Genomic DNA, 22,370 nt, shown 5'->3' with positions numbered 1-22,370 from the left:
GACTGCAATGTCCAGTATGGTGTCGAGCTTCTTGAGTGTTGTTGCAGCTGCATTCATCCAAGCAAGTGCAAAGTAAGCATTTTTAAATGTACTCAGCAGGACCTTATTCTTCCCCTCCCCTCCTTACTGATGTGTCCCCCATTTGTCCTCATTCTTCCTATTATGATGCACTGATGAACATGTTGTTATCAAAACCATAGAACCATAGAACAATACAACACAACACAGGCCCTTCGGCCCACCATGTTGTGCCGCCCTTCAAACCACACCTAAGACTATCTAACCCCTTCCTCCCACATATCCCTCTATCTTAAGTTCCTCCATATGCTTATCTAAGAATCTCTTGAACTTCACCAACGTATCAGCCTCCACCACCACCCCAGGCAGCGCATTCCATGCACCAACCACTCTCTGGGTGAAAAACCTCCCTCTGACATCTCCCTTGAACTTCCCACCCATTACTTTAAAGCCATGTCCTCATCTTTTGAGCATTGGTGCCCTGGGAAAGAGGCGCTGGCTGTCCACTCTATCTATTCCTCTTAATATCTTGTATGCCTCTATCATGTCTCCCCTCATCCTCCTTCTCTCCAATGAGTAAAGCCCTAGCTCCTTTAGTCTCTCCTCATAATCCATACTCTCTAATCCAGGAAGCATCCTGGTAAATCTCTGCATTCTTTCCAACACCTCCACATCCTTCCTATAATGAGGCAACCAGAACTGGACACAGTACTCTAAGTGTGGTCTAAACAGAGTTTTGTAAAGTTGCATTGTTACTTCGTGGCTCTTAAACTCGATCCCACGACTTATGAAAGCTAACATCCCATAAGCTTTCTTAACTACCCTATCTACCTGTGAGGTGACTTTCAGTGATCTGTGGATATGGAGCAACAGATCCCTCTGCTCCTCTACACTGCCCAGAATCCTCCCATTTACCTTGTACTTCACCTTGGAGTTTGTCCTTCCAAAGTGTACCACCTCACACTTCTCTGGATTGAACTCCATCCACCACTTGTCAGCCCAGTTCTGCATCCTATCAATATCCCTCTGTAAGCTTCGACAGCCCTCCACACTATCTATAACACCACCAATCTTTGTGTCATCTGCAAACTTGCTAACCCACCCTTCCACCCCCTCATCTAAGTCATTAAGAAATATCACAAAAAGTCGAGGTCCCAGAACCGATCCCTGTGGGACACCACTAGTCACAGCCCTCCATTCCGAATGCACTCCCTCCACCACAACCCTCTGCTTTCTACAGGCAAGCCAATTCTGAATCCACACTGCCAAGCCTCCCTGGATCCCTCGGCCTCTGACCTTCTGAAGAAGCCTACCATGTGGAACCTTGTCAAACGCCTTACTAAAATCCATGTAGACCACATCCACTGCACTACCCTCATCAATCTTCCTGGTCACCTCCTCAAAGAGCCCTATCAGGCTTGTGAGGCAAGATCTTCCCTTCACAAAGCCATGCTGGCTGTCCCTAATCAGTCCATGATTCTCTAAATGCTCATAGATCCTATCTCTTAGAATCCTTTCTAACAGCTTACCCACCACAGACGTAAGGCTCACTGGTCTGTAATTCCCTGGACTATCCCTACTACCTTTTTAGAATAAGGGGACAACATTCGCCACCCTCCAATCCTCCGGTACCATCCCAGTGGCTAACGAGGACTCAAAGATGCTAACCAACGGTTCAGCAATCTCCTCCCTCGCCTCATGAAGCAGCCTGGGGAATATTCCGTCAGGCCCCGGGGACTTATCTGTCCTAATATTTTCTAACAACTCCAACACATCCTCTCTCTTGATATCTACATACTCTAGAACATTACCCTTACCAACATTGCCCTCAGCATCATCAAGACCCCTCTCCTTGATGAATACTGAAGAGAAGTATTCATTGAGAACCTCACCCACTTCCACAGCTTCCAGGCACATCCTCCCACCTTTGTCTTTAATCAGACCTACCTTTACTCTAGCCATCCTTCTGCTCTTCACGTACGAGTAAAAAGCCTTGGGATTCTCCTTAACCCTACTCGCCAAAGCCTTTTCATGTCCCCTTCTTGCTCTCCTCAGCCCTTTCTTAAGTTCATTCCTTGCTACTCTATATTCCTCACGAGCACTGTCTGATGCTTGCTGCTTACACCTTATGTATGCTGCCTTCTTCTTTCTAACTAGTTGCTGCTTCCTCTCTCGTCACCCATGGTTCCTTCACCCTGCCATTCTTTCTCTGCCTCACCGGGACAAATTTATCCCTAACATCCGGCAAGAGATCCCTGAACAACGACCACATCCCCATAGTACATTTCCCTTCAAAAACGTCATCCCAATTTACACTCCCAAGTTCTCGCCTTAGAGCCTGATAATTTGCCTTTCCCCAATTAAATATCTTCCCGTCATCTTTGCTCCTATCCCTGTCCATGACAATTCTAAAGGTTATGGAGCAATGGTCACTGTCCCCCAAATGCTCACCCACCGATAGATCTGTCTCCTGTCCCGGTTCATTACCCAAAACTAGATCTAATATGGCATTCCCTCTAGTCGGCCTGTCAACATACTGTGTCAGGAATCTGTCCTGGACACACTTAACAAACTCCGCCCCGTCTAAACCTTTGGCACTAAGTAGGTGCCAATCAATATTTGGAAAGTTGAAGTCTCCCATTATAATAACCCTGTTATTCTTGGCACCTTTCCAAAAACTGCCTCCCAATCTGCTCCTCAGTATCCCTACTGCTACCGGGGGGCCTATAGAATACTCCCAGGAGGGTAACTGCCCCTTTCTATTCCTAACTTCCACCCATATGGACTCTAGAGAGGATCCTTCTACATTATCCACCCTTTCTGCAGCTGTAACTGTGTCCCTGACCAGTATCGCCACCTCTCTTCCTCTTCTCATCCCCTCCCTATCCCTTTTAAAACACTGAAAACCAGGAATATTCAATATCCATTCCTGCCCTGATGTCAGCCATGTCTCTGTAATAGCCTCAATATCATAGTCCCATGTACTTATCCAAGCTCTCAGTTCATCATCCCTTATTCCTGATGCTTCTTGCATTTCAGTAAATGCACTTTAGCCCATCCATCTTACTACTTTTATAGCCTGTACTCTGCTTCTCCTTCCTCAAAGCCTCTCTACCTGTCCAGATCTGACTTTTCACATCCCTTTCTTCCTCTGACTTACTCCTCCGGTTCCTTCCCCCTTGCAATCTAGTTAAACCCTCCTGAACCACGCTAGCAAACCTGGCTGCAAGGATATTGGCCCCCTCCTCTGGTTCGGGTGTAACCCATCCTCCCTATACAGGTCCCACCTTCCCCAGAAGAGAACCCAATGATCCAAAATCTAAAGCTCTCCCTCCTGCACCAACTTCTCAGCCATGCATTTATTTGCCATCTCCTCCTATTGCTACCTTCACTATCGCGTGGCACTGGCAGCAATCCCGAGATTGCTACCCTTGAGGTCCTGTTCTTCAGCCTTCTGCCTAGCTCGCTAAACTCACTTTTCAGGACCTCATCCCTCTTCCTACCTATGTCGTTGGTACCAACATGAACCACGACTTCTGGCTGTTCTCCCTCCCGCTCTAGAATCCTGTGGAACCGATCAGTGACATCCCAGACCCTGGCACCTGGGAGGCAACATACCATCCGGGATTCATGCTCACTGCCACAGAACCTCCTATCTGTTTCCCTGACTATCGAGTCCCCTATCACTACTGCCTTCCTCTTCTCCTCCCTCCCCTTCTGAGCAGCAGGACCGCTGCTGCTAGGCCCCGGCAGGTCATCCCCCTCAACAGCTTCCAAAGCGGAAAACCTGTTATTAAGGGGATCAGCCTCCGGGGTCCTCTGCTCTATCTGCCTGTTATTTTTCCTTTTCCCTCCCCTGACAGTCACCCTTCTATCTACTTCCAGGACTCCAAAAGTACCTGCTCTAAGTGGGGGGTGACCGTCTCCTGATGTACATAACTCTCCCCTCCTGATGCTGCGCAGTGTTTGAAGTTGCAACTCCAGCTCATCAAGTTTGAGCGAACTTCCTCCAGCCTCAAGCACTTACGCAGATGTGGCCATCGCGGACTACAGCAAGGTCCACCGGCTCCCACATCAAGCAGCTGCAGCACACCACTATGTCCTCCATCTGAACTATTTCTTTTTTTTCCCCCTAGTTTTTCCTACTTAAAAATTATAACAGATAACAGGTAAACCTACCTTACTACTTACCAGCTACTCACCCGCCTTTCCCCTTTCATGGCTAGCCCCTTAAGCCAAAGCCCAACCACTTTGCTCCCTCTCACTCCACTGCCGCTCCGACGCTGCCCGCTGGTATGGCGGTTTGCTTTTTAAACTGCCCGCGCCTTACCTGCTGACATCACACGCCTGCGCAGTCCAGCCCCCACTATTCCCGACTAAAACTTATATAACAACTTATAAAAAAGAACCTTATAAAAACCTTATAATAAAATCCCTATTAAAAAAAACTTATCTGTTCAGAAGTCCCGACGTCTGCCGAAGCGAAACCCATGAAACCTCAGAAGTTTTGTTTTACCCACTTTTTAAACTGCTTGAATCTTCGTATTGGCCCTCCCCTGCTTCTTATAACATGTGCCTGGAAGGTTTCTTGACCCATCTGAATAGAGGACTCCTTTCCTCCTCCCTAATTTGGTTTTCCGAAGCTGCATTTGGAAGTATAGCGCTGGTCCCAACCACAAAGCGCTACTCATTTAATAATGCAAGCTAGGTTAATGTCTCATAAACTTGAAGTACATTTCATGTTACTTGTGCGATGAAGTTAATGATAATGAGCAGACAGTGTGAATTTTATGTACAGGCTGCATCAGGTCAAACAAGCATGGGATAATTGAGCTTCAAATTCCCAATCTTATACATTTTATTTGTCTTTAGTTTTGCACCAATCTGATGTACTTCCAATTTCACCCTGAAGAGGGCACTTTTGTACAATTGAAAATTATTGTTCTAAGCTAGTAAGTACTTTCAATGATAATTGTGTGCTGACACTGCATGCATTTTCTTCTCCCACATATAATTTGAACACAGGCATTAAGAGGTTAATGCACAGGTAAAATAATGGACACAGTATGATGACTTGTTGTATGTTGATCTTCCTGAAAGTTATTTCTAATGGGTTAGATCTTGTTGGTATGAACTAACATCTTGCGATTGTTATCTGTGGTTACCACATGCCTGGATGTGAAGTTTCTATCTTGTTGGCCCAAAGCATTGAGGGCTCCATCACTGAGCTTAGAGCAATGACAGGGTTCTCAATGCCACACTGGAGGACTCCCACCTTTGAAATGCCCTTGAAAGTCTTGGACAGTCAGCAAAACCTCACTCCCAGCTTTGTTGACTCTCAAAGTTGTAAGGGCTTTTGAACATATCTGAAGATTTATTCATTCATTCTTCTGAATGTAGACATCACCGACATGGCCAACAATTATTTGCCATCCCTAATTGCCTTTGAGAAGGTGGTGGTGGGCTAGCATCTTGACTTCTGCAGTCCTATCCAGTGAGGTATTAGAGAGGGAGTTCCATGATTTACATCCAGAAACAATGAGGCAAGGATGAAATGTTTCCAAGTCAGAATGTTGTTTGACTTGGACAGGAACCTGTCAGTACTGTTGTCCCTTGGGGCCTGTTGCTTTTACCTTTCTTTGGTAATAGAAAATCCCAAGTTTAGGAGGTCCATCAGGATGCTACTGGTCAGGGACTCAGCAATGATAAAGGTAGGTGATTAGACTCTCTCTTGTTGCTCATTATTGGTATTTTCTTGTCACTTATCAGCCCATCCCCATCTAGGTCTTGCATCATGCAGGTATGTAAAAGATGAGGAATGATAGATTTTGGATATTAATGGAATCAAGGAGTATGGGGTGCGTTCGAAGAGTGCTGCTGAAAGAAAAAAGTCAACCAGGATCTTGTTGAAAGGCAGAGGCAGGCATGAGAGGCTGAGCAGCCTTTTTCTGCTTCCTTTTGTTCACCCATAAAATTTATGAAACTCCATCAGCCAAGAAAGACAAGGTTAAAATGTGATTGAGGACACCATTATCTGCAATTCCCCCTCTGAATTATGCCAGTATCATATCCTCTTCCTTCATTGCCACAGGGATATAAATTCCTGGTTCTCACAACAAAATAGCACTATGGTGGGATGTAATCACAAAGCTCACCACCTCCTTCTGATGCTGGTTGGGGATGAGCAATTAATGTTAGCCTTGATGACAATGCCCAAACACCAGGTCGTTCACCTCTCCCCTAATGGTTCCCATTCTCACCTCCTTTACTTAACTGAATCCAGCACTGGTCGTGCTGTGTGTTCCTGTTTATCTCCCTCCAGCAGCTGTCTCCCACCTTCACACTTCCCTCCTCCCCACCTTGCTCCATCTGTTGTTTTTTACTTTTCCTCTTTCTCTGTGTCTGCCTCCATCTACCATTCACCTGCCATGGTCTTCCAACTCCACCCCTACTCACCTCCCCTACCTGGCATTACCTGCCTGTCATCTTACACCCCTCCTCAGTCCACCAATCGCCTCGGAATCCTTTCTTGCCACTTCCCAGACAATCCTTCCAGGCAGTGCTTCACCTGTGAGTCCGAGAGTGTTATATATTGCATCCGGTGTTCCCGGTGTGGCCTCCTGTACATCAGTGAGACCCAATGCAGATTGGGTGACCGCTTCGTCGAGCACCTTCACTCCATCTGCCGCAACAGCCAGGACCTCCTGGTGGCCATCCACTTCAATTCCACATCCCACTCCCATACTGACATGTCTATCCATGGCCTCCTCTACTGCCACGTTGAGGCCAGGCACAGGTTGGAGGAACACCTCATATTCTGCCTTGGGAGCCTCCAACCTGATGGCTTCAACATCAATTTCTCTAACTTCCGGTAACCCTGCCCCTTCTTTTATTCCCCCCCCCCACTCCTTTGTCTTCCCTTATTCCTGTGGCTCCCTTCCCCTACCTTGATGACCTGCCCATCTCCACTTCCCCCCCTCCCCCATCCTTTACTTCATGGCCTACTGCCCTCTCCTGTCGGATTCCTCCTTCGTCAGCCCTTTGCCTTTTCTACCTATCACCTCTCAGCTTATTATATCTTCTCCTCCTCCCCCACCCACTACCTTCCCCCTTTCACCCGGACTCGCCTATCACCTGAACTCACCTAACCCCTGCCTGCGTGTACTCCTCCCCCTCCCCCTCCCCCTCCCCCCACCTTCTTATTCTGGCTTCTGCCCTCTTCCTTTCCAGTCCTGATGAAGGGTCTTGGCCCGAAACGTCGACTGTTTATTTTCCTCCATAGATGCTGCCTGATCTGCTGAGTTCCTCCAGTAGTTTTTGTGTAGTGCTCCAGATTCCAGCATCTGCAGAATTTCTTGTGTCTCCTCTCTATGCTGGCCATCATTTTAGCTTAGTTTTTCTTTTACTTTTTGTATAGTCTGGCCTGCTAGACATGTCCCATAGCCTTGCAATTAGTAACACATCACACCCACGTAAAAGCGTAATCTTATCCTAACTGCAACTCCTACTGCTAAATTGACTCATTTGGTCTCATCATAGATGTTCCTTATGTTCTACCAAACCCTACCTCACCTTCTCTGCTACAGGAAACAAACTTGTTTTCTCTCTTTGTCAGTTCTAAAGAAGGTTCCAGGATCTGAAATGTTGACCGTTTCTCTTTCCACAAGTGCTTCTGGGTGCTTCCAGCATTTTCTGTTTATATTTCAGATTTCTAGCATCTGCAGTTTTTTGATTGTTATCAATCACACTAACCTGATCGACTTTCATTCATTAAAGAACTCTGTAAAACTGATCATATATTAATTATATTTAACCAATTAGAACAAGATTTAGTTCACTAATACATTTTTTCCCCAAGTCTCAATTAATATTGTGCTGACCTTTTTTTTAGTGAAAGTTTCCACAGCACCAAAATTATGCTGACTGGCCTACCAGTGAAATTTACAATCTCCCAAATGTGACGTTTACAATCTCCCAGACTCTGGTGTCACTTTCATATCTTTTTTTTCAATCCAATGACTGTGCTATCTCTTCTTTTACTATGACATCAACAAGATCCTGTTCATTAATGAGGACAAGTTCATTATTTCCCCACTGCCTTCTCACCACAAGATCTTGGTTCCTGATCACTCATATTTTTCTTTTTAAGTATTTTGTTTTACTTTTCTCTGTTCCTCTCATGTTCTTTTTCAGTTCTTCCCAGCACTTTCTGTATTCATCTTGATTTGTACTCTATAATTAATCTGATACTTAACATAAGCCTTCCAGATACATTTCAAGAGGTATTGTTTCCACTTCAGGCAAAATTGGCAAACCTTTCTTAAGTTTTAATACAAATTCTATTGCATATGACCAAACATAAAATGTGCCATTTCCCAGGGCAATTGGCCAGCGTTTTTAGAACGTTTATTAAAAATAACATTTTGCTTTCAAACATATTTCTTGATGTATGTAAAAGTAGTAATTTGATGTAGTCCAGGAAATTCAGGTAAAATATGTTTATCATAAAAATGAGCAATCAGGGTCCAGCCAACACATGTGAGTTAATACCTGAAAAGGGCTCGAGAAAAATACAAATCGATTTGCTAGTTATATTGGTCCATATTACTCAGTTTCACAGTAAAAATTCAAGAGAATGGGTGTTTCACTTTGTGCATCTCAACAGTGTGTAGAGATCAGAATTAGGTGAGACAGAAGAAAGAAGTGCTGTGTTAATATTTTTTTAATCAGCATTGAATTAATAAGAAGCCCTAGAAGCAGTGGCCCAAAGACAAAGTTTGACAGAGAAGACTGGTAACATAAATCATAAGTTATGAAGGCACGGTAGTGTAGCGGTTAGCATAACACTTTACAGCACCAGAGACCCGGGTTCAATTCCGGCTACTGTCTGTAAGGAGTTTGTACGTTCTCCCTGTGTCTGCGTGGGTTTCCTCCGGGTGCTCCGGTTTCCTCCCACATTTCAAAGACGTACAGGTTAGGAAGTTGTGGGTATGCTATGTTGGCGCCGGAAACATGGCGACACTTGCGGGCTGCCCCCAGAACACTCTACGCAAAAGATGCATTTCACTGTGTGTTTCGATGTACATGTGACTAATAAAGATCTTATCTTATCTTATGATGGTAAATAAACAGTGGCAGAGATTCAAGAAGATTGTTCATAATTCTCAACAAAGGTATATTCCTTTGAGAACTGAATACTCTATAAGAAGGATGATTCATCTGTAGTTAACTAAGGAAGTTGGGGATGATATCAATATTTATAAAGTGTTCATTTTAGCAATATTGTGTAGAGAGCCAGAAAATAAGAAAAAGTAGAAGCCAGCAAAGGATGATTAAAAAAAGGTAGAAAATAAATTATGAGAATAAATTGGCAATAAATATAAATGCTAACAAATTGTACAAATTGAACTTATACAATTATCTACAATTAATTAACTTGTACAACTGTATAGAATTAAAATTGGGAAACTAGGAAACCACAGAAAATGTAACACTGTTTCACTGCAAACTATGGCCAGTTATCCTAGCACCTTTCATTAAGAAAGTAGTAGTAGACACTTTGGAAATGATTATACCATCAAGCAGAGTCAATATTGTTTTATGAAAAGGCAATCATATTTGTCAAGTTTATCAGTGTTCTTTGAGAATGGTAGATAAAGGGAAACCAGTAGATATGGTGTATTTGGATTTCCAAATGGCATTCTATAAAATGGCATGCAAAATATGGTTTCATATTGCAAGATATGGCTCATGGTTTTGGGATTAATATATGATCATAGATTGGCTAACAAACAGAAAACAAAAATTGGAGATAAATGAGTCATTATTGTATTTGCTGTCTGTAACTAGTGTGTTGTCGTGCAAATCAATGCTGGGTCTCAGCATGCGGGTATATCCAGTAAAGGTAACTAGAATTTATTACAAGTGGGTTGGAGTAAAAAAAAGATGGATTGTTACAACTGTACAGGGTGCTGATGAGACCACAGGAACATTTTTTGTCTTATTCAATGGGGGGGGAGGTACACTTGCATTAGAGCCAGTTCTAATACATTTCAGTAGGATTATGGTGTTGTATAATGAGGAAATATTGTGCCTTTACTCATTGGAGTTTGAAAGAATGGGAGATGACCTTATTGAACAAATGAAATACTGAAGATATCTCCCATTCTTTTAAACCATTGAATGGTGGAGGAGGCTGAAGGGAACATATGGCTTAGTTCAGCCCACACTTCCTACATTTTGAAATTTACCTGTACCCTGAAGGACCCTTAAGGGACAAAATGAAGACAAGCAAATGGACCCATTAGTAAAAACCTGCAAAGCAGATAAATTTGATCTGAGGGGTGATACCTATTTATTAGGTCTTTTTAAACTATTGCATTTAGGAAACAAATTCAATTTGCGCTCAATGTATTTTAAGCTTGATGTTCTGTAAATTTTCCACAGCATTTTGGTGATTATTTTGGTAAATTCTGTTGAAAGAAATAGCAGGGCCTCGTGAAAACATCCAGATGCCTCTTGCTTGGACGTACTTATCTCCAGTGTGAGGATTTGTCTGATCTGTAACCCATCTATCTCTTTAACCACTGGAATCTGGTTAGTGCTGTTCCACTGTCTGAGAAATAAGAATCTCCACCAAATGGATTTTAAAGACCTAAATGAAGAACTGGGAATTATGAGTCAGAAATATTCCATGGAAGGAGTTGGAATGGTTCTATTCGCTGGGAATGTTTTTATGGCTTTTCTTGCAGAACGTGCAACTGGGTGTTGGAGTCGTTTCTATTTAACACTCACTTTTCACGAATGTGATTTCATTTATAATCCTGATATGGTGCAGATTCAGTTTCATTTGCCTAGATTTAATGATACTGCTACAACCGAATATTCAAAATTTTTGAACAGTACCAGCAAATGAAATTATTACGTTTTTGAGCTTCGTTTAGATATTGATTTCATGCTTTATATCAAGGGCCCCTTATCTAACATTGGGAGATATTGCCAAACGAATAATACGGATTTAGCTGTAAATTGGGCACTTCAGATTCTCATTTGCATTGACTTCAAAATTGGGAAGATGTACAAGTGGAGGCAACTCGAAAAAGGAAAGAAAAATGCAAGAAAAACCTAAAAGAACAAGGAGCAAATCAGATTATAAAATAAAACGGAAGATCAAATTAAAGCGGGAGAAAGTGAATCTTGAAATGAAGAAAAGCAGGGGTGAAAGGGCAGAAGATGTTTTCGCAGGAAAGTCCCCGGTCAGTTCCACTGTGTGTGTGTTGTGTGTTTTAGCGGAGGCTGTGTGGAGCTGACGGTATCTGTGCTCAGATCTGCCGGGGGTTGAGCGCGTAAGCGTCTCTCTGCGGGGCTTCGACTTGTGAATGAGTGTGTGCGTGTGACCGCACGGCCCCGAATCCAAACAGCAGCAACCTGCTCAGATCAAAACACAGGCAGAGCAGCGACGGACCGCAGAGACAGCCTCCAGAAAGACATCTGCAAGATTTCTTAATAATTAATCCGCCCTCATTTCAGAAGAACAAAGTCATCAAATTTGTGTTTATAGTAAATCTATCAAACCATGGCTTGCCCGGAAACGCATCCCTTTCCAAAACAAGCATCGAATTGTGATACCACATCTCAGCTTCAGCTGAAGAGAGGCATGTCGATTTTCCTGGACGTGAGTATTTAACAAAATTATTCAAGATATCATCAGCCTAACACGACTATTGAGAGGTAGCCTGAGTTAAAGCCAGCAACTGCAACAGAAGCTGTCCGCAGTTTATTTCCTCGCACTTTGGGACCGCGTATGTGAAACGTCCATTGTGCAGTAAGAAATAGTTGTGCGAACGTGTAGGAGCGAGATGAGAAACTGGGGTTTGTACTTTCAGGGAAAAAAATGCTTTAAAAATATGCAAGGGTGTTGGAGCGATTAGTGCTCTGAAATAGAAATGCTGAAGTCTGCGATGAAGAAGTACTTTGAACAAATTGTTCTGAATTGCCGAGAATAGCGGATGGAAATATCCTCAGTAAAATGTTGGTATTGCTGCCACATTTGAATCTGTATTTTTTTCAGTCAAACATTTGGAGATTTAATTGCATCTGCTAAAGCACCAACGTTAATGCTACAGTGTTTTTTTTAGAAAAACGAATCAAGAGGTCGAAAGAAAAATTGGTTTCACATTATTTACAAAATCCTTATAGGATATCAGCCCTTGGGGCTGCCTCCCGGTTAGCAGCCGCTGGATCTATTTCGACTAAATTGGAAAGAACGACCCAGTGCTACTCACGTAAAGGTGCAAATTAAACAGGCTCATTATAAAAAAATTTGAACCGAAGTAAGAATTCCTTCGTATTAAAACTATATTTTTGGAATTATAAATAGTTTTTTTTCAGTTTTAAGATCCCAGCTCCCATATGGTTAGGATAGGCTCTCATTCGTTTTGGGAAGTCTAAGGGAAAACAGCAACGATAGGTGAAAACATTTAAATTGGTTTATTATTGTCACATGCACCGAGTTACAATGAAGAACTTGTCTTGCACACAGTTCATACAGATCAATTCATTGCAACAGTGTATTAAGGTAGTACAAGGTAAAACAGTCGAAGAATGTTAGGAGTTATCAATTCAGAAATACTGGTCTGAGATGGTTCGTTTGTAGCACTTTACATGGCAATTGAGACACAGTAGATAGTGTAGTGAAGAGCCACATGATCGATCCTAAGTATATGGATTCAACGTCTATGTGGGTTTAAATACATTTTCTGGTAGCAATGACGAATTTGCAGGTGCAGTGGGACCACTAGGAAATTACTGCTGAGTACTTGCTTTAGAGAACCTTCAGGAGAAGAGGGTCCTGCTCCTGAATAGAGGCCCTGAAGTGAAATTTGCATGTGCAAGTACCTTAACCTAGGCAGTTTTCTCATAGTTCAAAGACTATTGCAGATGCTGGTAATCTGCAATAGAAACGGAAAATGCTTGAAATATTCTCTAGTCAGGCAGCATCTGTGGAAAGTGAAAACAGAATAAATGCTTCAGGAATATCTCCAATGGGGAGAGGCCAAGGTTGCCATGATGAAAAACTGATGATGAAATCTACACCTGAAGGGATTTTTTGGGTCTCTGGATGTAGGAAGGGAAAAGATAAATGAGCATGTGTTGCATCTCATGCAGTTGCATGGGAAAATACTGTATCGGGGGAGTGGTTGGCAGAGATGCAAAAGGAATGTTCCTTGTTGAAAATGAAAGGGAAAGGAAGATGGGCCTCAGATGACATCACCACCATTCCATCATTCAGTCTCTCTTGTGCTCCACCCTATTGTAGACATACCCCTTTGCAACTTATTTTCTAACTCCTTCCAATTCTGGTAAAAATTTATCAACATGAAATGTTTGTCTCACCACGGATTCCAGCCTTGCTAGAAATCAGATAAAATAAGCAAGCACAGTAGTGGATTCCCTCCTATGTGGCTGAAGAATTCACCTTCCCCCATTGCTGGGATAAAACTGGAGTTTGCTTTGTTAGAATGGAATTTCTGGCCATTAAGATGGGAAAAAGTAGATAAGGTAAACTCAGTTTTCTTTGCTTTTTTAGATTTCATTTTATTGTTTTAATTAATTTAATTTTTGTTTAATTATTTAAAGTGATTTTAAAAGTCCCTAAATGTTCTGAATTTCAAAGACATTTAATAATTATTACAATGCCTGGACGGAGGTGACCTTGCAACCCATTAAAGAGGTGTGGGGCCTCACCACTGAGAACTCATTGCAGATTGTCACCTGAGTGCAGAGATCCAGCTTTTTCAGCACTCTGCCTTGAGCTGAAGTAACTGCAGCAAGTGGGATCCATGGGCTGTACTCTTATATTTGACTCAGAAAGTTATGGGGTTGATGAAATAAAAAAACTGGCTGTTGTGTTTCTGCACCTTGAGGTTCCAGCATATTCTTTTGTTTTTTCTTCCTCCCTGACTGCCCTCATTGATCTATTAATTAAATGGCATTGAAAAAAACTCATGGGCCGAATGGCCTAATTCTGCTTCTTATTGTCTTAGGGTCTTAGTATAGACTTGAAGGTCTGAAATGGACCTTTTCCATGTTCTGTGCATTCTGTTCCTGTCTGGGAGAATGACCTACAGGGGGCATGACAGTTGTACCTGATCTTGCCCTTTAACCTTGGTCATCAGGAAGCTGCCAGAGGAAATGTTAGGCAGGTACAAATATAACATTTGAAGGACATTTAGACAGGTAACGTGGACAGGAAAGGTTTGGAGAGATTTGGGCCAAACATGAGATATTGGACAGGCAAGAATGTTATTCCCTGGAGCATAGGAGAATGAGGGGTGATCTTATAGAGGTGTATAAATCATACGGTGAATGCACTCTTTTCAAAGAGTTGGGGAATCAAGAACAAGGAGGAGGCCTAGGTTGAAGGTGAGAGGGGAAAGATTTGATAGGAATTTGAAAGGCAACTTTTTTTTACACAAGGGGTGATATGTATATGGAACGAGCCACCAGAGGAAGTGGTTGAGGCAGGTACTATAACAACTTCTAAAAGACAGTTGGACAGATACATGGATAGGAAAGGTTTAGAAGGTTATGGGTCAAACGTGGGCAAATGGGCCTAGCTTGGATGGGCACCTTGGTTGGCATGAACGAGTTGGGCCGAAGGGCCTGTTTCCATGCTGTATAACTCTGAAACCTGGGCATATACTTCAGCCCAGTAGCTAGAGTGCTACACTGATTGAGTGCCAAATTTGTATGAAACATTAAACAAAGGCCCTTTCTCATCTTTCGTGGCCCTATTTGAAGAAAAGCTGTGATATTCTTATTATATCTTGGTGGAAACTCAATCACTCGATCATCAGCCACAAAATTATTACGGACAGTTACTTCATTGCTGTTTGTGGATTTTGCAGTTTGGCTGTTCCATCTCTCTGTATTAGAACAGTGATAATACTTCAAGAGCAGTTGAATATCATGAGGTTGTAAAGGGTATTATATAAATACAAAATCATAATCAAAACATAAATTCACAACCATTTTCTAAAACAAAATTACATCGGTGATAGGGAAATTATTGGAGATTGTTCTTAATGACAGGGTTTACTTGCATTTGGAAAAGCATGGTTATTAAGTATAGTCAGCATACGTCCTGTCTCACAAATTTGATTGAGTTTTTTGAGGAAGTGATGAAGATAACTGATGAGGGTAGGGCAGTGGATGATGTTTACATGGACTCTAGTTAAGCATTTGACAAGGTCCCTCAATGTACGTTAGTCCAGAAGATTAAGTCATATGGGATCAATGATGAGGTGATAAATGGATTCAAAATTAGCTTGCTCATAGAAAGAGTTGTGGTAGAGGGGTGCTTTTCTGACTGGAGGTCTGTGACTAGTGGTGTTCCACAAGGATCAGTGCTGGGACCTCTGTTGTTTGTAATATATGTACAAAAAATTTGGATGAAAATGTTGGTGGTCTGATTAGTAAAATATGCAGATGACAAAAAAAATTGGTGGAGTTGTGGATGGCGAGAAAAGTTGTCAAAGGATATAGATCAGTTGGAACTTTGGGTGGAGAAGTGGCAGATAGAGTTTAATCTAAACAAGTGTGAGGTGATACATTTTGGGAAGTCAAATGCAAGAGGAAATATATAGTAAATGGCAGGACTCTTGGGAGTAATGATGTACGGAGAGATCTTGGAGTCCATAGTTGGTCCATAGTTCTTTGAAAGGGGCAATACAGGTGGATACATGGCAAAGAAGGTATATGACATGCTTGCCTTCGTTGGTCAGGGCATTGAGTATAAAAGTTGGGAAGTCATGTTGCAGCCGTATAAAACTTTGGTCAGGCCACATTTTGAGTATTGCGTGCAGTTCTGGTCGCTACACCATAGGAAGGATGCCAAGGCTTTGAAGGGGGTGCAAAAGAAGTTCACGAGGATGTTGCCTGGATTGGAGTATATTAGCTACATGGAGAGGTTGGGTTAACTTGGATTGTTTTCCCTGGAGCATTGGAGGCTGAGAGGTGACCTGATAGAAGTTTATAAAATTATGAGAGGCATAGATAGAGTAGCCTTTGCCAGAGCGGAAATGTCAAACACTAGATTTGCAAAGCACTTTTTCGCAGAGAGAGCAGTAAGTGTCTAGAATGCACCGGTAGAAGTAGATACAATGGCAATGTTTAAGAGGCATTTAAACAGACACATGAATAGGTGCGGTATAGAGGGATATGTGTCATGTGCAGGCAGATGGGATTAGTTTAGACTGGTATTATGGTCAGAGCAGACATGGTGGGCCAAAAGACCTGTTCCTATGCTGTACTGTTCTACGTATTCTATCACTGTTCCAAAGCATGCTTGGAATTTTAGATCAGATTAATTGACATACTGATTTTCATATTTTCATTTCTAATTCAGAATACAATTTGTGTATAGTTGGAAAAACAGTCATTCAATTAAAAATTGAAAAAGGCTTACTTAGAATGTAACTTTTTAGGTGGCTTTTTTTTTGACATAGCGATTAATTTCAACTAGCTAAGCTGATTTTGAAGTGCAGTACCGGAATGAACCTAAGTAATTTAGTGTCAAATTTCTAAATCTAATTGAACCTCTGTCCAGCATATTTCTTTTTAATGTAATCTATAATGTGCTAAGATATTCAAAAATCATCTGCACTAGAAAAAATGACTAACAAAGATGATTCATCTGCAGGAAATATGAATAATTTTCAGTCATTTCATTAATTGACAACTTTTTCACATTGAGTTCCTTCACTAAAAGCTTATTACTCTGGCCATGACACTGATGGTACATTTTTGTGTATGATTCATTTCAGATCTTACGAAGAGCTGACAAGAATGGTAAGAGTTATGAAGTTTTAAGTCTATTTTTAACAGTTCTCCAAACAGAGGAAATATTTTCTTTCTGTCACACTATCAGTTTCCCCTGATATCCTGAAACATTGATCTTGAAACAACCATTTCACTTCAGAATTCCAGGGAATATAACCCTAATTTGTATAATCTTGCAACTTCTCAGCTCAAGAGTTGGACAACATTTGGACCTGGGCTGATACGCGGCAAGTAACATTCAAGTCTGATGAGAACGGTGGAATTAACAATTTCAACGAGAAAAGAGTTTAATTAACCAGCCTTAACATTCAATAGTATCGTTACCTTCAAATTTCCCACCATCAACATTGGGGGAGATTGATTACCGTTAACCAAAATCTTAACTGGATTAGTCATTGTGGCTACAAGAGCAGGTTAGAGTCTGGGTATACTTGAGCATGATTCTCCTTCAGACTCTTCAGAGTTTTGCCACTGTCTAGGAAAATGAAATCAGATATGTAAGGAATATCCTCAATTTGCTTGGAAGAGCATAACTCCAACAACTTTTCATGAGATTGATACTGTCATTCAGGATAAAGTATCACATTTGATTGACAACCCATCTATCACCCTAAACATTCCCTCTCCCTATTACTGATGTATTTGCACTATCAACAAAATGAACTGTGGCAACTCTCCAAAGGATCTTCAACAGCATCTCCCAAACTCATGACCTTTGTCAACCGTCCAAACTCTAATTTTCCACCTATAAGTTTCAATTTATCAAAACTGTCCAAATTAAGCCCCACTGTGGTCTGCTTATTGATCACTGCTGCCTTTGCTGAACTGCCTCGACTCTGAACACCTGAAAATTAAAACCTTTAATCTCATGTTAAATTCCCTTCCATAGCATTGCCCCTACTTATCTCTGCAACTTCCAGAAATATATCCTTCACCACACTCATCCTCTTGCTCTTTAGGAATTCCCTATGTAATCCCTTCCTGTCTACCTTCTTCCATGTCTGTTAAAATCTACTTCTTGAACCATCTTCTTGGATAGCATTCCCAAGCATAGCTTTATTTCATGTTTATTTCTTTTTGTTTACATCTCTGTGAATGAAGTTGTCTTTTATATTAGAACTATACAAATATTATTGTTGCAAGGATGAAATAAAGAATTAATACATTTCTTTTTGGGCAAGAAAAGATTTTGTAATTTTTTACTTTTGGTTAAACAGAAATGACAGCACAATTTTCTACAGTAGCTATTCATTAGGGATTGGAGTGATTACTAATAGATAATTTCTCCTGTCTCTGTTCTAGGAAATTCGAGTTTGCATTCATTAATTTGAAGAAGGTTTTGTAATCTGTTTTGTTTTCCTTTTCTAGTTAGCTTACATTAGTTTTCTCTTCTCTAACTTTAACATCCTTTTCTGGTTTCTGATACTTTCCCAATCCTCAGGCTTACTATTGGTTTGATGACATTAAAAACATCTTGCTTTATTCTAATATCCTCCATACCACATACTCATACCACATACCACATACGTCCTAACATACTCACGACGTGCAAATTTCTGTCCCAAAGACAGACAAAGTGGCACAGAAGCATTTGTGACGGGACCAAAAATCTCTGATAGAAACACATGGAGGCCAAGCACAAGCAGTGGAAGAGCACACGATATTCCAATCAATCACCCACCTGCCTGAACAAGCTTCACTGTGGCAGAGTCTACAAATCCCACATCAGTTACCTCAAGACCCACAGCATTGTAATAGAAGCAAGTCATCCTCAACCTAAAAGGACTGCCTAAGAAGAAGTGATCTAATTTCACAATCTACCTTAATCAACTAGCCCCTCAAAATTAAATTTAGTTTCAAACTTAAATACATCATTCTTGGAGTCAAGAGTAAAATTCTGTCAGATTACGATCACACTTTCCAAGCAACACTTTTACTATGTGACTAATAATTTAAACTGTCTCATACACAGAAAGTCAAAGTCAGTCCTGACATAAATTAGGCAACTTAGATTCTGCAGCATGTCTGCAAATCAGGTAATTATTGTGCAACGACCTGGGAGCTCTCTAATTAAAAACTACTTCATGGTATTCTTGTGTTAACTCCATCCTTGTACTGACCACACCCGAGTCTGCTTAGATTTTGAGATCACACGCTTCCAGACCAGTTTCAATATGTCTCATACACATGATAAAATCTAAAATAGTCTGAGGATAAGTTGGATGAGTCGGGAAAAGCTGTTGCACTTTGGTTTAAGTGGAGATTGGTTTGAGCTCATCCATTTTGAACAAAGATGATCAAACTGAGCATTTTTAAATTAGGGTCTTAATAACTAATTTGTATTGGTTAGTTTCAAAAAGTAATCAGAAAGGCTAATGAACTGTGAGCAAACATTAGTTTAGCTTGAAACAATGGCCTTGGATGGTGGTGGAACCAATGGCTTGGGGAATGGAGTTTGCTTTGGGCGGTGGGAAGGGGGAGGGGATCCATTAACTGGTGATAAATTAATTTATCTTAAACTAACTGCCATTTCATTAAAGTCACAAATTTAGGGAAAATGCTATGTTACAGATTGGTACTGTTAGATCTATTACAGAGGGGAGTTAACATTTTTTTTGGTCTTCAGTCTTGTTGCTCACTATCTTGCCCTGCAGACATAAAAGATGTAAGTTTGAGGGGTGTCTGCCATCATGTTCAAGTGCCAATTCTTTATCCCAGGTGAATGAATGAATATGTACCATGCATTGATTTTTCTTTATTTGGAAATTCCTTTTGGGATTACTTCTTTTAAAATGGTTGAGTGCAATTACATTTTAAATATTATGTGTTAGCTAGAGTATGCAGCCTGCTGCAGTATTGTGCTTGTGAAGCTAGGAAAGAAACTTTTAGGTTGTGAGACTTCTTTGGATCTTGTCAATGTGTAACAGATTGAGAAGAGGCTCCTAATTGTGTGCAGTTTTCTCTGTATTTATCTTTCACAAATCTGAGCCTGGCAAAACTTACACCCAAGTTCTCTTCTCTGCCTTCTCTTTCCACACATTCTGAATAATTTCCCAATAGGAAAGATGCAATTTTATGCTATAAAGGACAACACACATTTGTCCCACTTCATGGAAGAGCTGCTCCGGAGTGAATTCATTCTGCATACCTCCTCCATCTGATGTTCATGCTGCAGAAAAAATCAAAATCACCATTAAAATGGCCTTTATAATGAATATGTTATAATCAGTTATCCAAGAAATGACAGAAGGTTCAGTCCAAGTTAGACGCTCTGTCAGAAGACATTTTAAGTGGAATTAATCAGAATGATGTTGCTGGATTCGCTGTTGTAGGATTGGCTATTAATATTTCTGATAAGTACATATCTCAATTTTGCAATCTTAGCACAAGGATTAGAAAAGATTGCACACTGACTGCTTGGTAAACAAGTTAGAGGCAGAATGCTATAATTAAAAGATATTACCTATTCCACCCAGTCCAGACCCTTAACACTCTGAGTAGTCCAGTCAATACCAGGGAAATTAAAATCTCCCACTAATACAACCCTATTATTCTTACAACTATGAGCAATTTCTCTACACTACTGCTCCTCCAGTTCCCTCTGATTATTGGGAGGTCTATAATACAGCCCCACTGGAGTGACCCTTCCCTTCTTGTTTCTAATTCTACCCATATGGCCTCACTGGACAATCCCCCAAGAATGTCATCTCTACATACTGCTGTTATGTCCTCCCTTATGAAAAAGGCAACACCCGCTCCTCGCTTACCTGTACCTCTGTCACATCTGAAGCATCTGTATTCTGGATACTTGTGTAGCTCAAATGTTAATTCATGCTTATGAACACAAGCTTGAAGATCGTACTGCATGTAGACTTGGATTGATTCATTATTTGAGAAGCTGCACATAGAATTGAACAATGCACACTCATAAGTGAACATTTCCACTTCTGACATAATGGATGGAAGGTCACTGATGAAGTAGCTGAAGGTGATTGGCTTAAGGTACTAACCTGAGGCACTCCTACAGTGATATCTGTGGGCTGGGATACCTGTGGGCTCCTCACAAATATAGCCATCTTTCTTTGTGCTTCTCAAGTCTCTGCTACTCAAGAGTTTACCTCCTGATTCTCATTGTCTTTACTTTTACCAGGGGCTCATTCATGTCCCACTCAGTCACATGACCTCTGGAAACCATCTCTTTGTTCCATGTTTTGTAAGACTGGAGCAGTTCTTGGACAAGGCAAAATGAGCAGCAACCATTTGTGTGTATAAAAGTTTGAGAGTTTAAGTACAACATTCTATACTTAGCATCAAGCATAGCTCACAGCCCTTTATCTTTGGAACCCCCTGACTCAAACATGATATGGTCTTCTGTCTTTTCACCCCTCTCTTCCCATTCCAGTGTGCATCTTTTTTCAAGTGCTTAGCTCTATCTCTCAATCCTCAGTTAAGGGCCACCCAATTAATACCCATATATGGTCTTAAAAAGATTTATTCAATTTCATTGGGTCTAGTGGTTAAAATAGCCTCAATTGCTAGAGACTCCAAGTGACTCTTTAGCTCCACCCAGGTCAGCATCTGGATTTGTTCTTTTTTAATGGGTGAGATACAACAGGGAATTCCCCATATTGTCTGTTAGACGCCAGAGTTGCAGCTGTACTGGAATAGCTTAGTTAGAGCTACAATTAGTTCTGAAGCACATGTCCAGTAATGTGATGAGATGTTTCTGGAGGCAAAAGCCATAATTGTTTCCAATTTGCATTGGATAATGAGGAATAAAAAGGAAAGTGATGAATGATAAATTGATATGGAAAAATTGAATAAATTAGGTGTAAGACAGAGTGGGTCATTTCCATTAACCCCAGGAATAATCCAGAGGCATGATTGGGGAAATGGAACGGCCATGGAGAATGAATAAGGAATTTGCAGCGTGGAATTAGCCCACACTCACTTGATCAGGTGGAAATTGCAAAGGGACTTTGTTCTCAGATCCCACCTACATTGTTGCAGCCTTAACATTATTTTAGTTCTTCTGCATTTCAGGAGTGCCAGACAAGCAATAATTGAACCAGGCCTACACCATAAGGGAAGGTGCCTCATGGTGACAAATGGCGCAATGAAATGATTGGTATATTTATTGGCTTGCCAGAAAGCCTGAGTGCAATGCCTAAGCTTTGACTTCATCAAATCTAACTGTGTTCTGTCATCTCAGCCCATTAATAATTCAGTAGAATCTGCCCTGTTGTTGTATTTGGTATTTTCTGATAGTGAAATAAGAACTGTGCAATTTTGTCTCAAGTTCAGTTTTTGGCATATTTTTCAGTCCAGCTTCCACAGTTTGAACTGATCTTTCTGCCAACACATTTGAGGCCAGGTGTACAGAGCTGTGCTTAACTCCATTCCTCCTCATTAATGAAATTGATTCCGTGTCTGTTACAAGTAACTGGAAGATCATGTGCAATGAAGATCATTCTCAACTTTAAATCTCGACAAAGATGTAAGAGTCACAG

The 22,370-nt window shown here is 41.2% G+C and overlaps 1 protein-coding gene across 1 annotated transcript in view; it reads left to right on the top strand.

The window, feature by feature from the left end:
• The first annotated feature begins 11,306 nt into the window (after window positions 1–11,306).
• necab1 (N-terminal EF-hand calcium binding protein 1) overlaps window positions 11,307–22,370 on the top strand; it is a 100,470-nt gene continuing 89,406 nt past the window's right edge. Inside the window, exons 1-2 of the mRNA XM_052023402.1 lie at window positions 11,307–11,692; window positions 16,845–16,869. Coding sequence (XP_051879362.1) covers window positions 11,594–11,692; window positions 16,845–16,869 — 124 coding nt within the window. The 5' untranslated portion in view covers window positions 11,307–11,593. The remainder of the gene's footprint in view (window positions 11,693–16,844; window positions 16,870–22,370) is intronic.

This window comes from Pristis pectinata, chromosome 9, assembly GCF_009764475.1.
Source record: "Pristis pectinata isolate sPriPec2 chromosome 9, sPriPec2.1.pri, whole genome shotgun sequence".
In the NCBI taxonomy this organism is placed as follows: domain Eukaryota; kingdom Metazoa; phylum Chordata; class Chondrichthyes; order Rhinopristiformes; family Pristidae; genus Pristis; species Pristis pectinata.
Note: the sequence above shows the minus strand (reverse complement) of the source record. Positions and strands in the feature narration are given on the sequence as shown.